Genomic DNA, 14,179 nt, shown 5'->3' with positions numbered 1-14,179 from the left:
CAGGAACACCATACCTACCGTCAAGCATGGTGGTGGTAGTATTATGCTCTGGGCCTGTTTTTCTGCCAATGGAACTGCTGCTTTAAATGGGACAATGAAAAAGGAGGATTAGCTCCAAATTGTTCAGGACAAGCTAAAATCATCAGCCCGGAGGTTGGGTCTTGGGCGCAGTTGGGTGTTCCCACAGGACAATGACGTCAAAAGTGGTAAAGGAATGGCTAAATCAGGCTAGAATGAAGGTTTTAGAATGGCCTTCCCAAAGTCCTGACTTAAAGGTGTGGACAATGCTGAAGAAACAAGTCCATGTCACACATTTAGCTGAATTGCAGCAATTTAGTGGTCAAGTGGTCAAGCAGAAGCTTGTGGATGGCTACCAAAAGCGCCTTATTGCAGGTCAACTTGCCAAGGGACATGTAAGCAAATATTAACATTGCTGTATGTATACTTTTGACCCTCACATTTTCAGTAGAGCCATAATAAATTCATAAAAGAAGCAAACTTCATGAATGTTTTTTGTGACCAACAAGTATGTGCTCCAATCACTACATCACAACAAAATAAGAGTTGTAGAAATGATTGACAGCCATGACATGATGTTCTTTACACGTGTATGTACACTTTTGACCACCACTGTATATGTAATATATTAGACTTAGACTTAGACTTCCTTTTTATTCTCATTCAAATGTGAACTTTACAGCACAGATAAGAACGAAATTCCGTTACATAAGCTCATGGTAGTGCAGGATAAAGGTGCATATATAAATAAATAAATATATATAAATAATATACCGTATTTTCCGCACTATTAGCCGCACCTAAAAACCACACATTTACTCAAAAGCTGACAGTGCGGCTTATAACCCGGTGCGCTTTATATATGGATTAATATTAAGATTCATTTTCATAAAGTTTAGGTCTCGCAACTACGGTAAACAGCCGCCATCTTTTTTCTTCTTCTACGGCAAGCAACCGCCAAGGTAAGCACCCGCCCCCATAGAAGAGGAAGCGCTTCTTCTTCTACTGTAAGCAACCACCCGCCCCCGTAGAAGAAGAAGAAGCGCGCGGATATTACGTTTCATTTCCATTTCCTTTGTGTGTTTACATCTGTAAAGACCACAAAATGGCTCCTACTAAGCGACAGGTTTCCGGTTCATGAAAAGACGCAATCTCTCCATCCGCACACGGACTACTATTTCACAGCAACTGCCTAAAGACTTTCAAGAAAAGCTGGCTACTTTCCGTGCATATTGTAAAAACAAGATAGCTGAAAAAAAGATCCGGCCAGAGAACATTATCAACATGGACGAGGTTCCACTGACTTTTGATATTCCTGTGAACCGCACTGTGGATACAACGGGAGCACGTACGGTGAATATTCGCACCACAGGGAATGAGAAGTCATCCTTCACTGTGGTTCTAGCTTGCCATGCTAATGGCCAGAAACTTCCACCCATGGTGATATTCAAAAGGAAGACCTTGCCAAAAGAGACCTTTCCAGCCGGCGTCATCATAAAAGCTAACTCGAAGGGATGGATGGATGAAGAAAAGATGAGCGAGTGGTTAAGGTAAGTTTACGCGAAGAGGCCGGGTGGCTTTTTTCACGCAGCTCCGTCCATGTTGATATACGACTCCATGCGCGCCCACATCACGCTGGTTTTTAATATATTATTAAAGTTTGACTGACCTATCTGACTGTTTTTTTGACATTCCTTTAGCGCAGTTAGATGCGGCTTATAACACGGGGCGGCTTATAGGTGGACAAAGTTTTGAAATATGCCGTTCATTGAAGGCGCGGCTTATAACCCAGGGCGGCTTATGGTGCGGAAAATACGGTATATAAAATAAATAAATATATATAAATAAATAAATAGATTACTGTACAGATAAATATATTGCACTTTTTCACATGCGTCCACGTTTATGGATGTATGTTATATTGTCTTTTTTATTCCAGCGAGTTAATCCATTTTGGGGGGAGTTGAGGGGATAATTTAATTATGATGCGTTCAAGAGACTTACGGCTTGAGGGAAGAAGCTGTTACAGATTCTGGAGGTTCTGCTTCGGAGGCTGTGGAACCTCTTTCTAGAGTCCAGCAGTGAAAACAGTCCTTGGTGGGGGTGGGAGGAGTCTCTGCAGATTTTCTGAGCCCTGGTCAGGCAGCGGCTTTTTGCCATCTCCTGGATAGGAGGAAGAGGAGTCCTGATGATCTTTTCTGCCGTCCTCACCACTCTCTGGAGAGACTTCCAGTCTGAGGCATTGCAGGCTCCAGTCCAGACAGAGATGCAGGTGGTCTCTATTGTGCCTCTGTAGAATGTGCTGAGAATGGGGGGAGGGAGCTGTGCTCTTTTCATCCCACGCATGCGCTGCTGAGCTCTTTTTACAAGAGCTCCGGTGTGGAGGGACCAGGTTATATTGTCAGTTATCTGCACCCCCAGGAACTTGGTGCTGCTTACTATCTCCACTGCTGTGCCGTTAATGAAGAGTGGAGCGTGGCTGGACTGGTGCTTCCTGAAGTCAACGATGATCTCCTTGGTCTTGTTGACATTCAGGACCAGGTTGTTGGTTCTGCACCAGTCAACCAGATGTTTCACCTCCTCCCTGTAGTCCATGTCATTGTTGTCACGGATGAGGCCCACTACTGTCGTGTACTTCACAATGTGGTTAGTAGTGGACCTGGCGCAGCAGTCATGAGTCATCAACGTGAACAGCAGTGGACTCAGGACACAGCCCTCAGGGAGATGGCACTGGAGGTGTTGTTGCCCACTCTCACAGATTGGGGTCTGTCTGTGAGGAAGTCAAGCAGCCAGTTGCAAAGGGTGGTACTGAATCCAAGGGGGACCAGTTTGCTCACCAAGTGCTGCGGGATGATGGTGTTGAATGGTGAGCTAAAGTCCAGGAACAACATCCGCACGTGTGTGTCCTTTCCTTCCAGATGTTCTAAGCTCAGGTGGAGTGCAGAGGAGATGGCGTCCTCTGTGGAACGGTTAGGGCGATAAGCAAACTGGTATGGGTCGAATGTGAGGTGAAGTCTGGAGACAATATATTCCTTTACCAGCCTCTCCAAGCACTTCATTATGATGGGGGTGAGTGCAACGGGGCGATAATCATTGAGGGAGGAGATTGTGGGTTTTTTTTGGCACTGGAATGATTGTGGCCGTCTTAAAACATGATGGTACCACCGCCTGGGTCAGCGAGATGTTGAAGATGTCTGTGAGAACCCCAGCTAGCTGGTCTGCACATCCCTTAAGCACCTTGCCCGGAATGTCATCAGGTCCCGGTGCTTTCCGGGGGTTCACTCTCCTCAGGGTTTTCCGGACATCCGCTATATCCAGGTTGAGCGGCTGCTCATCAGGGCGAGGGATGGATTTTCTCGCCGTAGCGGTGTTAAGTGCCTCAAACCTTGCAAAGTAGTTGTTAAGGTCATCTAGAAAGCTGATACTGTTGTCACAGGGACAGGGGGCAGCTTTATAGTCCGTGATGACCTGTATGCCCTGCCACATTCGTCTAGTGTTTGTAGGGTTCTTGAAGAAGTCCTGCACTTTCTGACTGTTAGCACGCTTTGCAACCTTAATGGCACGGTTCAGGTTAGCTCTGGCAGATTTTAATGCTACCATGTCGCCAGACTTGAAAGCCTTGTTCCGAGCCTTTAGCATTGCACGTACCTCACTGTTCAACCAGGGTTTCTCGTTGGCCCGTGTGGGGATGTTCTTGATCACACTGACATCCTCCATGCACTTCTGAATGTATGCGGACACAGACTCTGCATACTCCTCCACACATGTGTGGTGATTTTCTGTGGCGGCTGCTTTGAACATGTCCCAGTCTGTGGTTTCGAAGCAGTCTTGTAATGCTGACATTGCTCCCTCTGGCCAGGTCCTCACCTGCTTCACTGTAGCTTGCTTCCTGATCAGCAGGGACTTGTATGCAGGAATTAGCATCACAGATAGATGGTCTGAGGAGCCGAGGTGGGGGCGTGGTGCAGCTTTATACGCCTGTTTAATATGACTATACACCAAGTCCAATCTGCTTCCACCCCTGGTTGCAAAATTCACATATTGATGGAAATGAGGGAAAACAGTTTTCATGTTTGCTTGATTAAAATCCCCTGCCACGATGTAAACTCCCTCTGGATGTGTAGTTTGCAGTTCATTGATGGAGCAGTACAAAGCATTCAAAGCTTCTTTGGTGTTAGCACTGGGGGGAATGTACACTGCTGTGAAGATCATAGCACTGAATTCCCTGGGTAAATAAAATGGCCTGCATTTTATAGTTAATAGTTCAACATCAGGAGAGCAGTGACAAGATACTATCTTCCCATTATTGCACCGGTTATTATTGACGTATATGCAAACACCACCGCCTCGGGATTTACCAGTGAGAGTCCTGCTTCTGTCCGACAGAAACATAGTTAGCCCCTCGATGCTAACTGCCTCGCCCGGAACGGATGGTTTCAGCCACGTTTCTGTCAGAAATATGGCGCAGCAGTCTCTCATCTCGCGTCTTGCATTTAAATCCAGCTTCAGGTAGTCCAGTTTGTTCTCCAGGGAGCGGACGTTTGAAAGCAGGATGGAAGGAAGCGGCGTTCTGTGGGGATTAGCCTTTAGCTTTGTTGTCAGCCCCGCTCGGCATCCCCGCTTCTGCTTCCGATCACACCGCTTACGTGTCTTCCGTTGACGGTCCCCGCTGGTACTTGACTCCACTGCTTCAAAGGCCGCTGGATGTAGCCGGCGAAGTATTCCCATGCTAGCGAGGCGCTCCAACGTACACGCATCTTTCAGTCCAAAACGGCCCGATCTATCCACATCCAGAATTGTCTGGCGGTCGTATGTGACCACGCTGTAAGCCAGCCATGAAATTTAAATAATTGTTCGGTATTTTTGCCAAATTGTTCTATTACTACCATGAGCGTCTGCAAGCCTCAGCCCGTCAGGACGCCGTCATCTTGACAACAAGCAACAAGCATAACGTATATATATATATATATATATATATATATATATATATATATATATCAATCAATCAATCAATGTTTATTTATATAGCCCAAAATCACAAGTGTCTCAAAGGGCTGCACAAGCCACAACGACATCCTCGGTATAGAGCCCACATAAGGGCAAGGAAAAACTCACCCCAGTGGGACGTCGATGATATATATATATATATATATATATATATATATATACATACATACATACAGTATGTACAGTATATGTATATACCATATATTGTCAAAAGTATTTGGCCACCTGCCTTGACTCACATATGAAGTTGAAGTGCCATCCCATTCCTAACCCATAGGGTTCAATATGACCTTTTGCAGCTATTACAGCTTCAACTCTTCTGGAAAGGCTATCCACAAGGTTGCAGAGTGTGTTTATAGGAATGTTCCACCATTCTTCCAAAAGCACATTGGTGAGGTCACACACTGATGTTGGTGGAGAAGGCCTGGCTCTCAGTCTCCTTTCTAATTCATCGGGTTCAGGTCAGGACTCTGTGCAGGCCAGTCAAGTTCATCCACAGCAGACTCTGTCATCCATGTCTTTATGGACCTTGCTTTGTGCACTGGTGCACAGTCATGTTGGAAGAGGAAGGGGCCCGCTCCAAACTGTTCCCACAAGGTTGGGAGCATGGAATTGTCCAAAATGTTCATTCAAAGTTCCTTTCACTGGAACTATGGGGCCCTAAGCCCAACTCCTGAAAAACAACCCCACACCATAATTCCTCCTCCACCGAATTTCACACTCGGCACAATGCAGTCCGAAATGTAGCGTTCTCCTGGCAACCTCCAAACCTAGACTGGTCAATCAGATTGCCAGATGGAAAAGTGTGATTCATCAGTCCAGAGAAGGCGTCTCCACTGCTCTAGAGTCCAGTGGTGACGTGCTTTACACCACGTATGGTGATGTATGGCTTAGATGCAGCTGCTCGGCCATGGAAACCCATTCCATGAAGCTCTCTGCGTACTGTACGTGGGCTAATCGGAAGGGTCACATGAAGTGTGGAGCTCTGTAGCAAGTGACTGTGCAGAAAGTATTTGCACTATGCTGACCTCTCTGTCAGTTTACGTGGCCTACCACTTGGTGGCTGAGTTGCTGTTGTTCCCAAACTCTTCACTTTTCTTAGAATAAAGTTGACTTTGGAATATTTAGGAGCGAGGACTGGATTTGTTGCACAGGTGGCATCCTATGACAGTTCCATGCTGGAAATCACTGAGAGCGGCCCATTCTTTTACAAATGTTTGTAGAAACAGTCTCCATGCCTAAGTGCTTGATTTGATACACCGGGCCAAGTGATTAGGACACCTCATTCTTATCATTTGGGTGGCTGGCCAAATACTTTTGGCAATATAGTGTATATGGTGTATATATGTTTATATATATGGTGTGAATGCTTGGGCACTGGCACCATCATATTAGTGATTAGTAACCATGTGGTCAAAGAGGGCGTTGTTTTTCTTTCCACTTTCTCATGCACTCCTGATCCTTATTGACGTTTGACTATTGTTGTGTGTAGATGGGTCTGATGTCTGTGACGGTGTTCCCAGTCCGCCTCCTCCTGGTGTCCTTCCTCATGCTGCTGGGCTGGCCCTTCGCCTTCGTGGCCTCGCTGGGACGCTCCGAGTTTGTGGTGGAGCCGCAGTCGTGGTGGCGACGGTGCGTCCTCCAACCTTCGCTCACATTGTGTGGTTTTTTTGTTTTTTGTTTCCTAACCTGTAACGTCGCTGTCCGCAGTCTGGTAGACGTGGCCCTGCGCGTCATCATGCGAGCCATGTGGTTCTGCGCAGGGTTCCATCGGGTCAAAGTGAAAGGGGAACGGGCGGCGCCCTCCCAGGCCGCCATCCTCACGGTGGCGCCGCACTCCACCTTCTTTGACGCCATCCCGGTCACCTCCACCATGTGCTCCATCGTCAGCAAACTGGAGGTCCAAAGCATTCCCGTCTGGGGAAGTGAGTGTTTTTGTGCACGTCTCTCCAGCAACTAGACCGTGCCGCATTTCATCCAGGATTTCTCCTCCGACCCCGTAGCGTTGATCCAGTACATCAGACCAGTTCTTGTACTACGCTCCAATCTGGACTCCAGGAGGCAAACCGTTGAGGAGATCAAGAGGAGAGCGCGGTCGGGAGGGGAGTGGCCTCAGGTAAGACTTTTATTTTGAAGGTTCTTACTGTACAAGATGATTAATATGCATTGTGTTGTAGATCATGATATATCCAGAGGGCACGTGCACCAACAGGTCCAGTCTCATCTTGTTCAAGGCTGGTATGTGCACTTCTTCTTCTTCTTGTCTACTCGCTTGGATTCCATTCACAATCAATCAATATTTCATTTGGTGTAAAAATTATAATGAAAAAAAAGCTGCCAAAAACGTGTACGTGCAGCACAGATGGCCGAATAATTACCTTTTAAAAAACTAATAATTCATATTTTAAACTGCTTTAAAATAATTATCCATTTAAAATTGGATTAAGTAATAATCACTATTTAAATTTAATTAATTTCTTCAGCACCACCATTATATTATATTATATTTAATGAATTTGCCATAATGTTTAAGTCTATAGCAGGCTAGTGTAATAATAATATTATTATTTTTGGGGGGGAAATAATAATAGTAATACTAATTACAGTAACAATAATAATACTAACAAAAATCTTGGGGAAACATTTTTTACTAAAGTGATTGAAAAGTAAAAAAAAATGTTTTAAAATGAAATTTGAAGAGAGCAATTTTGTATCTTTACTAATAATGACTGCAGCAATAATAATAATATGAATAATAATAATACTTTTGGGGAGAAAATGTCATTTAAATTAGTAAAAGTAATCCAAAATGTTATATTAAGAGAAAGATAGTGTAGCCTTTTCAATAATAATAATAATAATAATTATACATAAACATAAAAACACGCAATAGATAAAAAATAAAATGTTTCAATAAAACAATTTAAAAACCAGCACAGTGCCTAATGGAAACAGCTCCTCGATCCTTTAAATTAATAAATAAAATAATAATAATTATATTGGTGACAAAAACAATACTATATTAATAAAAAAATAATATTAATAAAGATAATAATTTAGGGAGATACATTTTTAATCACAATAAGTTACTTAAATGTAATTTTAAAAATTTGAAACTTTTTTCTTATTTAAAAAGTATTTCAAATTGGGATATAAAGGCAGGAATGATTGTTTTTTATTAGGAATAATAATACTTTAAGGAAGAAAATGTAATCCAAAATGTTATATTGTGAGAAAGATAATGTAGCCTTTTCAATAATAATAACAATAATAATAATAATGATTATACATCATACATAAACATAAAAACACGCAATAGGTAAAAAATAAAATGTTTCAATAAAAACAATTTAAAAACCAGCACAGTGTTTAATGGAAACAGCTTCTCGATCCTTTAAATTAATAAATAAAATAATAATAATTATATTAGTGACAAAAACAATACTATATAATAAAAAAAGAACATTGATAAAGATAATAATTTCCGGGATACATTTTTAATCAAAATAAGTTATTTAAATGTAATTTAAAAAATGGGAAACTTTTTTCTTGTTTAAAAAGTATTTGAAATTGTAATATAAAGGCAGGAATGATTGTTTTTTATTAGGAATAATAATAATAATAATAAGTATAATAATACTTTAAGGAAGAAAATGTAATCCAAACTGTTATATTGTGAGAAAGATATTGTAACCTTTTCAATAATAATAATAATAATAATAATAATAATAATTGTACATCATACATAAACATAAAAACACGCAATAGGTAAAAAATAAAATGTTTCATCAAAAACAATTTAAAAACCAGCACAGTTCCTAATGGAAACAGCTTCTCGATCCTTTAAATTAATAAATAAAATAATAATAATTATATTAGTGACAAAAACAATACTATATTAATAAAAAACAACATTAATAACGATAATAATTTCGGGGATACATTTTTTATAAAAATAAGTTAAATGTAATTTTAAAAATTATAAACTTTTTTTCTTATTTAAAAAGTATTTCAAATTGTAATATAAAGGCAGGAATGTTTGTTTTTTTATTAGGAATAATAATAATAATACTTTAAGGGAGAAAATTTAATCCAAAATGTTATATTGTGAGAAAGATAATGTAGCCTTTTCAATAATAATAATTAGTCATCATACATAAACATAAAAACACGCAATAGGTAAAAACAATAAAATGTTTCTATAAAAACAATTTAAAAACCAGCACAGTGCCTAATGGAAACAGCTTCTCGATCCTCTAAATTAATAAATAAAATAATAATAATAATTACATTAGTGACAAAAACAATACTATATTAATAAAAAAACAACATTAATAAAGATAATAATTTAGGGAGATACATTTTTAATCAAAATAAGTTACTTAAATGTAATTTTACAAATTTGAAACTTTTTACTTATTTAAAACGTATTTCAAATTGCAATATAAAGGCAGGAATGATTGTTTTTTTTATTATGAATAATAATACTTTAAGGGAGAAAATGTAATCCAAAATGTTATATTGTGAGAAAGATAATGTAGCCTTTTCAATAATAATAATAATAATAATAATAATTATACATCATACATAAACATAAAAACACCCAATAGGTAAAAAATAAAATGTTTCAATAAAAACAATTTAAAAACCAGCCCAGTGTTTAATGGAAACAGCTTCTCGATCCTTTAAATTAATAAATGAAATAATAATTATTATATTAGTGACAAAAACAATACTATATTAATAAAAAAAGAACATTAATAAAGATAATAATTTCGGGGATACATTTTTAATCAAAATAAGTTATTTAAATGTAATTTAAAAAATGGGAAACTTTTTTCTTGTTTAAAAAGTATTTGAAATTGTAATATAAAGGCAGGAATGATTGTTTTGTATTAGGAATAATAATAATAGTAATAATGATACTTTAAGGGAGAAAATTTTATCCAAAATGTTATATTGTGAGAAAGATAATGTAGCCTTTTCAATAATAATAATTATTCATCATACATAAACATAAAAACACGCAATAGGTAAAAACGATAAAATGTTTCAATAAAAACAATTTAAAAACCAGCACAGTGCCTAATGGAAACAGCTTCTCGATCCTTTAAATTAATAAATAAAATAATAATAATTATATTAGTGACAAAAACAATACTATATTAATAAAAAACAACATTAATAACGATAATAATTTCGGGGATACATTTTTTATAAAAAATAAGTTAAATGTAATTTTAAAAATTATAAACTTTTTTCCTTATTTAAAAAGTATTTCAAATTGTAATATAAAGGCAGGAATGATTGTTTTTTTATTAGGAATAATAATACTTTAAGGGAGAAAATTTAATCCAAAATGTTATATTGTGAGAAAGATAATGTAGCCTTTTCAATAATAATAATTATTCATCATACATAAACATAAAAACACGCAATAGGTAAAAACAATAAAATGTTTCAATAAAAACAATTTAAAAACCAGCTCAGTGCCTAATGGAAACAGCTTCTCGATCCTCTAAATTAATAAATAAAATAATAATAATAATAATAATTATATTAGTGACAAAAACAATACTATATTAATAAAATAACAACATTAATAAAGATAATAATTTTGGGGATACATTTTTAATCAAAATAAGTTACTTAAATGTAATTTTACAAATTTGAAACTTTTTACTTATTTAAAAAGTATTTCAAATTGCAATATAAAGGCAGGAATGATTGTTTTTTTATTAGGAATAATAATACTTTAAGGGAGAAAATGTAATCCAAAATGTTATATTGTGAGAAAGATAATGTAGCCTTTTCAATAATAATAATAATAATAATAATTATACATAATACATAAACATAAAAACACCCAATAGGTAAAAAATAAAATGTTTCAATAAAAACAATTTAAAAACCAGCACAGTGTTTAATGGAAACAGCTTCTCGATCCTTTAAATTAATAAATAAGATAATAATAATTATTATATTAGTGACAAAAACAATACTATATTAATAAAAAACTATATTAATTAAGATAATCTTTTCGGGGATACATTTTTAATCACAACAAGTTATTTAAATGTAATTTAAAAAATGTGAAACTTTTTTCTTATTTAAAAAGTATTTCAAATTGTGATATAAAGGCAGGAATAATTGTTTTTTTATTAGGAATAATAATAATAATACTTTAAGGGAGAAAATGTAATCCAAAATGTTATATTGTGAGAAAGTTAATGTAGCCTTTTCAATAATAATAATAATAATAATAATAATAATAATTGTACATCATACATAAACATAAAAACACGCAATAGGTAAAAAATAAAATGTTTCAATAAAAACAATTTAAAAACCAGCACAGTGTTTAATGGAAACAGCTTCTCGATCCTTTAAATTAATAAATAAGATAATAATAATTATTATATTAGTGACAAAAACAATACTATATTAATAAAAAACAACATTAATTAAGATAATCTTTTCGGGGATACATTTTTAATCACAATAAGTTATTTAAATGTAATTTTAAAAATGTGAAACTTTTTTCTTATTTAAAAAGTATTTCAAATTGTGATATAAAGGCAGGAATAATTGTTTTTTATTAGGAATAATAATAATAATACTTTAAGGGAGAAAATGTAATCCAAAATGTTATATTGTGAGAAAGTTAATGTAGCCTTTTCAATAATAATAATACAATAAATAATAATAGTAATATTTATATTTTTGTTATTTTATTTTCCTTTTTTTAACCAGGTTGAAACTCGTAGAGATTAAAATCCCTTTTGCAACTTGGCCAAGAGGGCAGCAAATACAGGTTTCATTACATAGAACAACAAAAACAAGACTAGTTAAAAGCACAAATGAATGACAACATAAACATAACCCGCAATAAATAAACAATTACATGTTTGAATAAAAACATTTTAAAAACAAACTCACTGCCCAATAGAAACAACTTCTCAATCTTTTAAAATATATAATAATATAATGTAATATCATTAACTACAACATTTATAACGATAATCATTGTGATGTAAAGGCAGGAATGACTGATCCTTATCAAGAATAATAATTATAATAATAATAATATTAATAATAATGATAATACTTTTAGGGAAAAAATGTCACTAAACCTGTCAAATAAATTCAATATGTAATATAAGGAAAATATATACTACCGGTACTTGTAATATCAATATTTATGATTAATATTATTAATTTGTGTTTGGGGGCAAAAAGTGCCAAAATATGTACACATGGTGTTTATTATTGTGTCTGTGTACATGTATGATGTTTATTATTGTGTCTGTGTTCATGTATGATGTTTATTATTGTGTCTGTGTTCATGTATGATGTTTATTATTGTGTCTGTGTTCATGTATGATGTTTATTATTGTGTCTGTGTTCATGTATGATGTTTATTATTGTGTCTGTGTTCATGTATGATGTTTATTATTGTGTATGTGTTCATGTATGATGTTTATTATTGTGTCTGTGTTCATGTATGATGTTTATTATTGTGTCTGTGTTCATGTATGATGTTTATTATTGTGTCTGTGTTCATGTATGATGTTTATTATTGTGTCTGTGTTCATGTATGATGTTTATTATTGTGTCTGTGTTCATATATGATGTTTATTATTGTGTCTGTGTTCATATATGATGTTTATTATTGTGTCTGTGTTCATGTATGATTATTATTGTGTCTGTGTTCATGTATGATTATTATTGTCTGTGTTCATGTATGATGTTTATTATTGTGTCTGTGTTCATGTATGATTATTATTGTGTCTGTGTTCATGTATGATTATTATTGTCTGTGTTCATGTATGATGTTTATTATTGTGTATGTGTTCATGTATGATGTTTATTATTGTGTCTGTGTTCATGTATGATGTTTATTATTGTGTCTGTGTTCATGTATGATGTTTATTATTGTGTATGTGTGATGTTTATTATTGTGTCTGTGTTCATGTATGATGTTTATTATTGTGTCTGTGTTCATGTATGATGTTTATTATTGTGTCTGTGTTCATGTATGATGTTTATTATTGTGTATGTGTGATGTTTATTATTGTGTCTGTGTTCATGTATGATGTTTATTATTGTAATTCCCTCACTTCCTGTGTCTCACTGTGTTCTGCTGGGAGCCATTGTCCCTTTCCTGCTCTGTTTTAATCCCCTTTTATTCCACTTTGTAACTCTTTTGTCTCGTGGGTATCGGTCACACTATTGTGTGTGTGTGTGTGTTTGTGTGTGTGTGTGTGTGTGTGTGTGTGTGTGTGTGTGTGTGTGTGTGTGTGTGTGTGTGTGTGTGTGTGTGTGTGTGTGTGTGTGTGTGTGTGTTTAGTTAAATAGTCAGGGGTTTACTTCCACTTTACATAGTCATTCTCTTTTCTTTTTCAGGCGCTTTTTTACCAGGATTACCAGTGCAACCAGTCGTGCTGCGATACCCAAACAGACTGGTAGAGTAAACACACTATTACAGTACTTCTTCCACCAAGGTTATACACACACACACACACACACACACACATGTACACACACCTGTGATGTAATAGTGTCTTTTCCCGCACGTTTTCATGTGTTCTTCCTTTGTTGAATGCCTTCTTGTTCTGCTTGGGTGATATTTCATCCTCCTTTCTTAAAACACAAAAAGAGACACACACACACACACACACACACACACACACACACACACACACACACACACACACACACACACGCACGCACGCACGCACGCACGCACGCACGCACACACACACACACACACACGGGTGTCATGTCTCCTGGTGCCATGAAATATACATGTCTTGTCTTTATACCTCCACAATTGTGTAATCGTCCATTAGGATGGGTCACTTGTCAGTCACACCTAAACACACATGTGTGTTTAGGCGTGTGTTTAGGTGTGTCCATCCATCCATCCATCTTCTTCCGCTTATCCGAGGTCGGGTCGCGGGGGCAGCAGCCTAAGCAGGGAAGCCCAGACTTCCCTCTCCCCAGCCACTTCGTCCAGCTCTTCCTGTGGGACCCCGAGGCGTTCCCAGGCCAGCCGGGAGACATAGTCTTCCCAACGTGTCCTGGGTCTTCCCCGCGGCCTCCTACCGGTCGGACGTGCCCTAAACACCTCCCTAGGGAGGCGTTCGGGTGG

General features: G+C 36.8%; 1 protein-coding gene across 4 annotated transcripts in view; it reads left to right on the top strand.

The window, feature by feature from the left end:
• The window catches only part of lpcat1 (lysophosphatidylcholine acyltransferase 1), a 76,854-nt gene that overhangs the window by 42,138 nt on the left and 20,537 nt on the right, over positions 1-14,179 (top strand). For all 4 annotated transcript variants that reach the window (XR_012051069.1, XR_009817639.2, XM_072915650.1 and 1 more), the window contains exons 2-6: positions 6,518-6,657; positions 6,736-6,950; positions 7,029-7,141; positions 7,203-7,263; positions 13,432-13,490. Coding sequence is in view for 2 of the 4 variants with exons in the window: in XM_072915650.1 (XP_072771751.1) it covers positions 6,518-6,657; positions 6,736-6,950; positions 7,029-7,141; positions 7,203-7,263; positions 13,432-13,490 (588 nt within the window). In the remaining 2 variants the exon portion in view is untranslated. The remainder of the gene's footprint in view (positions 1-6,517; positions 6,658-6,735; positions 6,951-7,028; positions 7,142-7,202; positions 7,264-13,431; positions 13,491-14,179) is intronic.

This window comes from Nerophis lumbriciformis, linkage group LG21 (genome assembly GCF_033978685.3).
Source record: "Nerophis lumbriciformis linkage group LG21, RoL_Nlum_v2.1, whole genome shotgun sequence".
NCBI classification, from domain to species: domain Eukaryota; kingdom Metazoa; phylum Chordata; class Actinopteri; order Syngnathiformes; family Syngnathidae; genus Nerophis; species Nerophis lumbriciformis.
The sequence above is the reverse complement of the archived record's forward strand: the minus strand, read 5'-3'. Positions and strand labels throughout refer to the sequence as shown.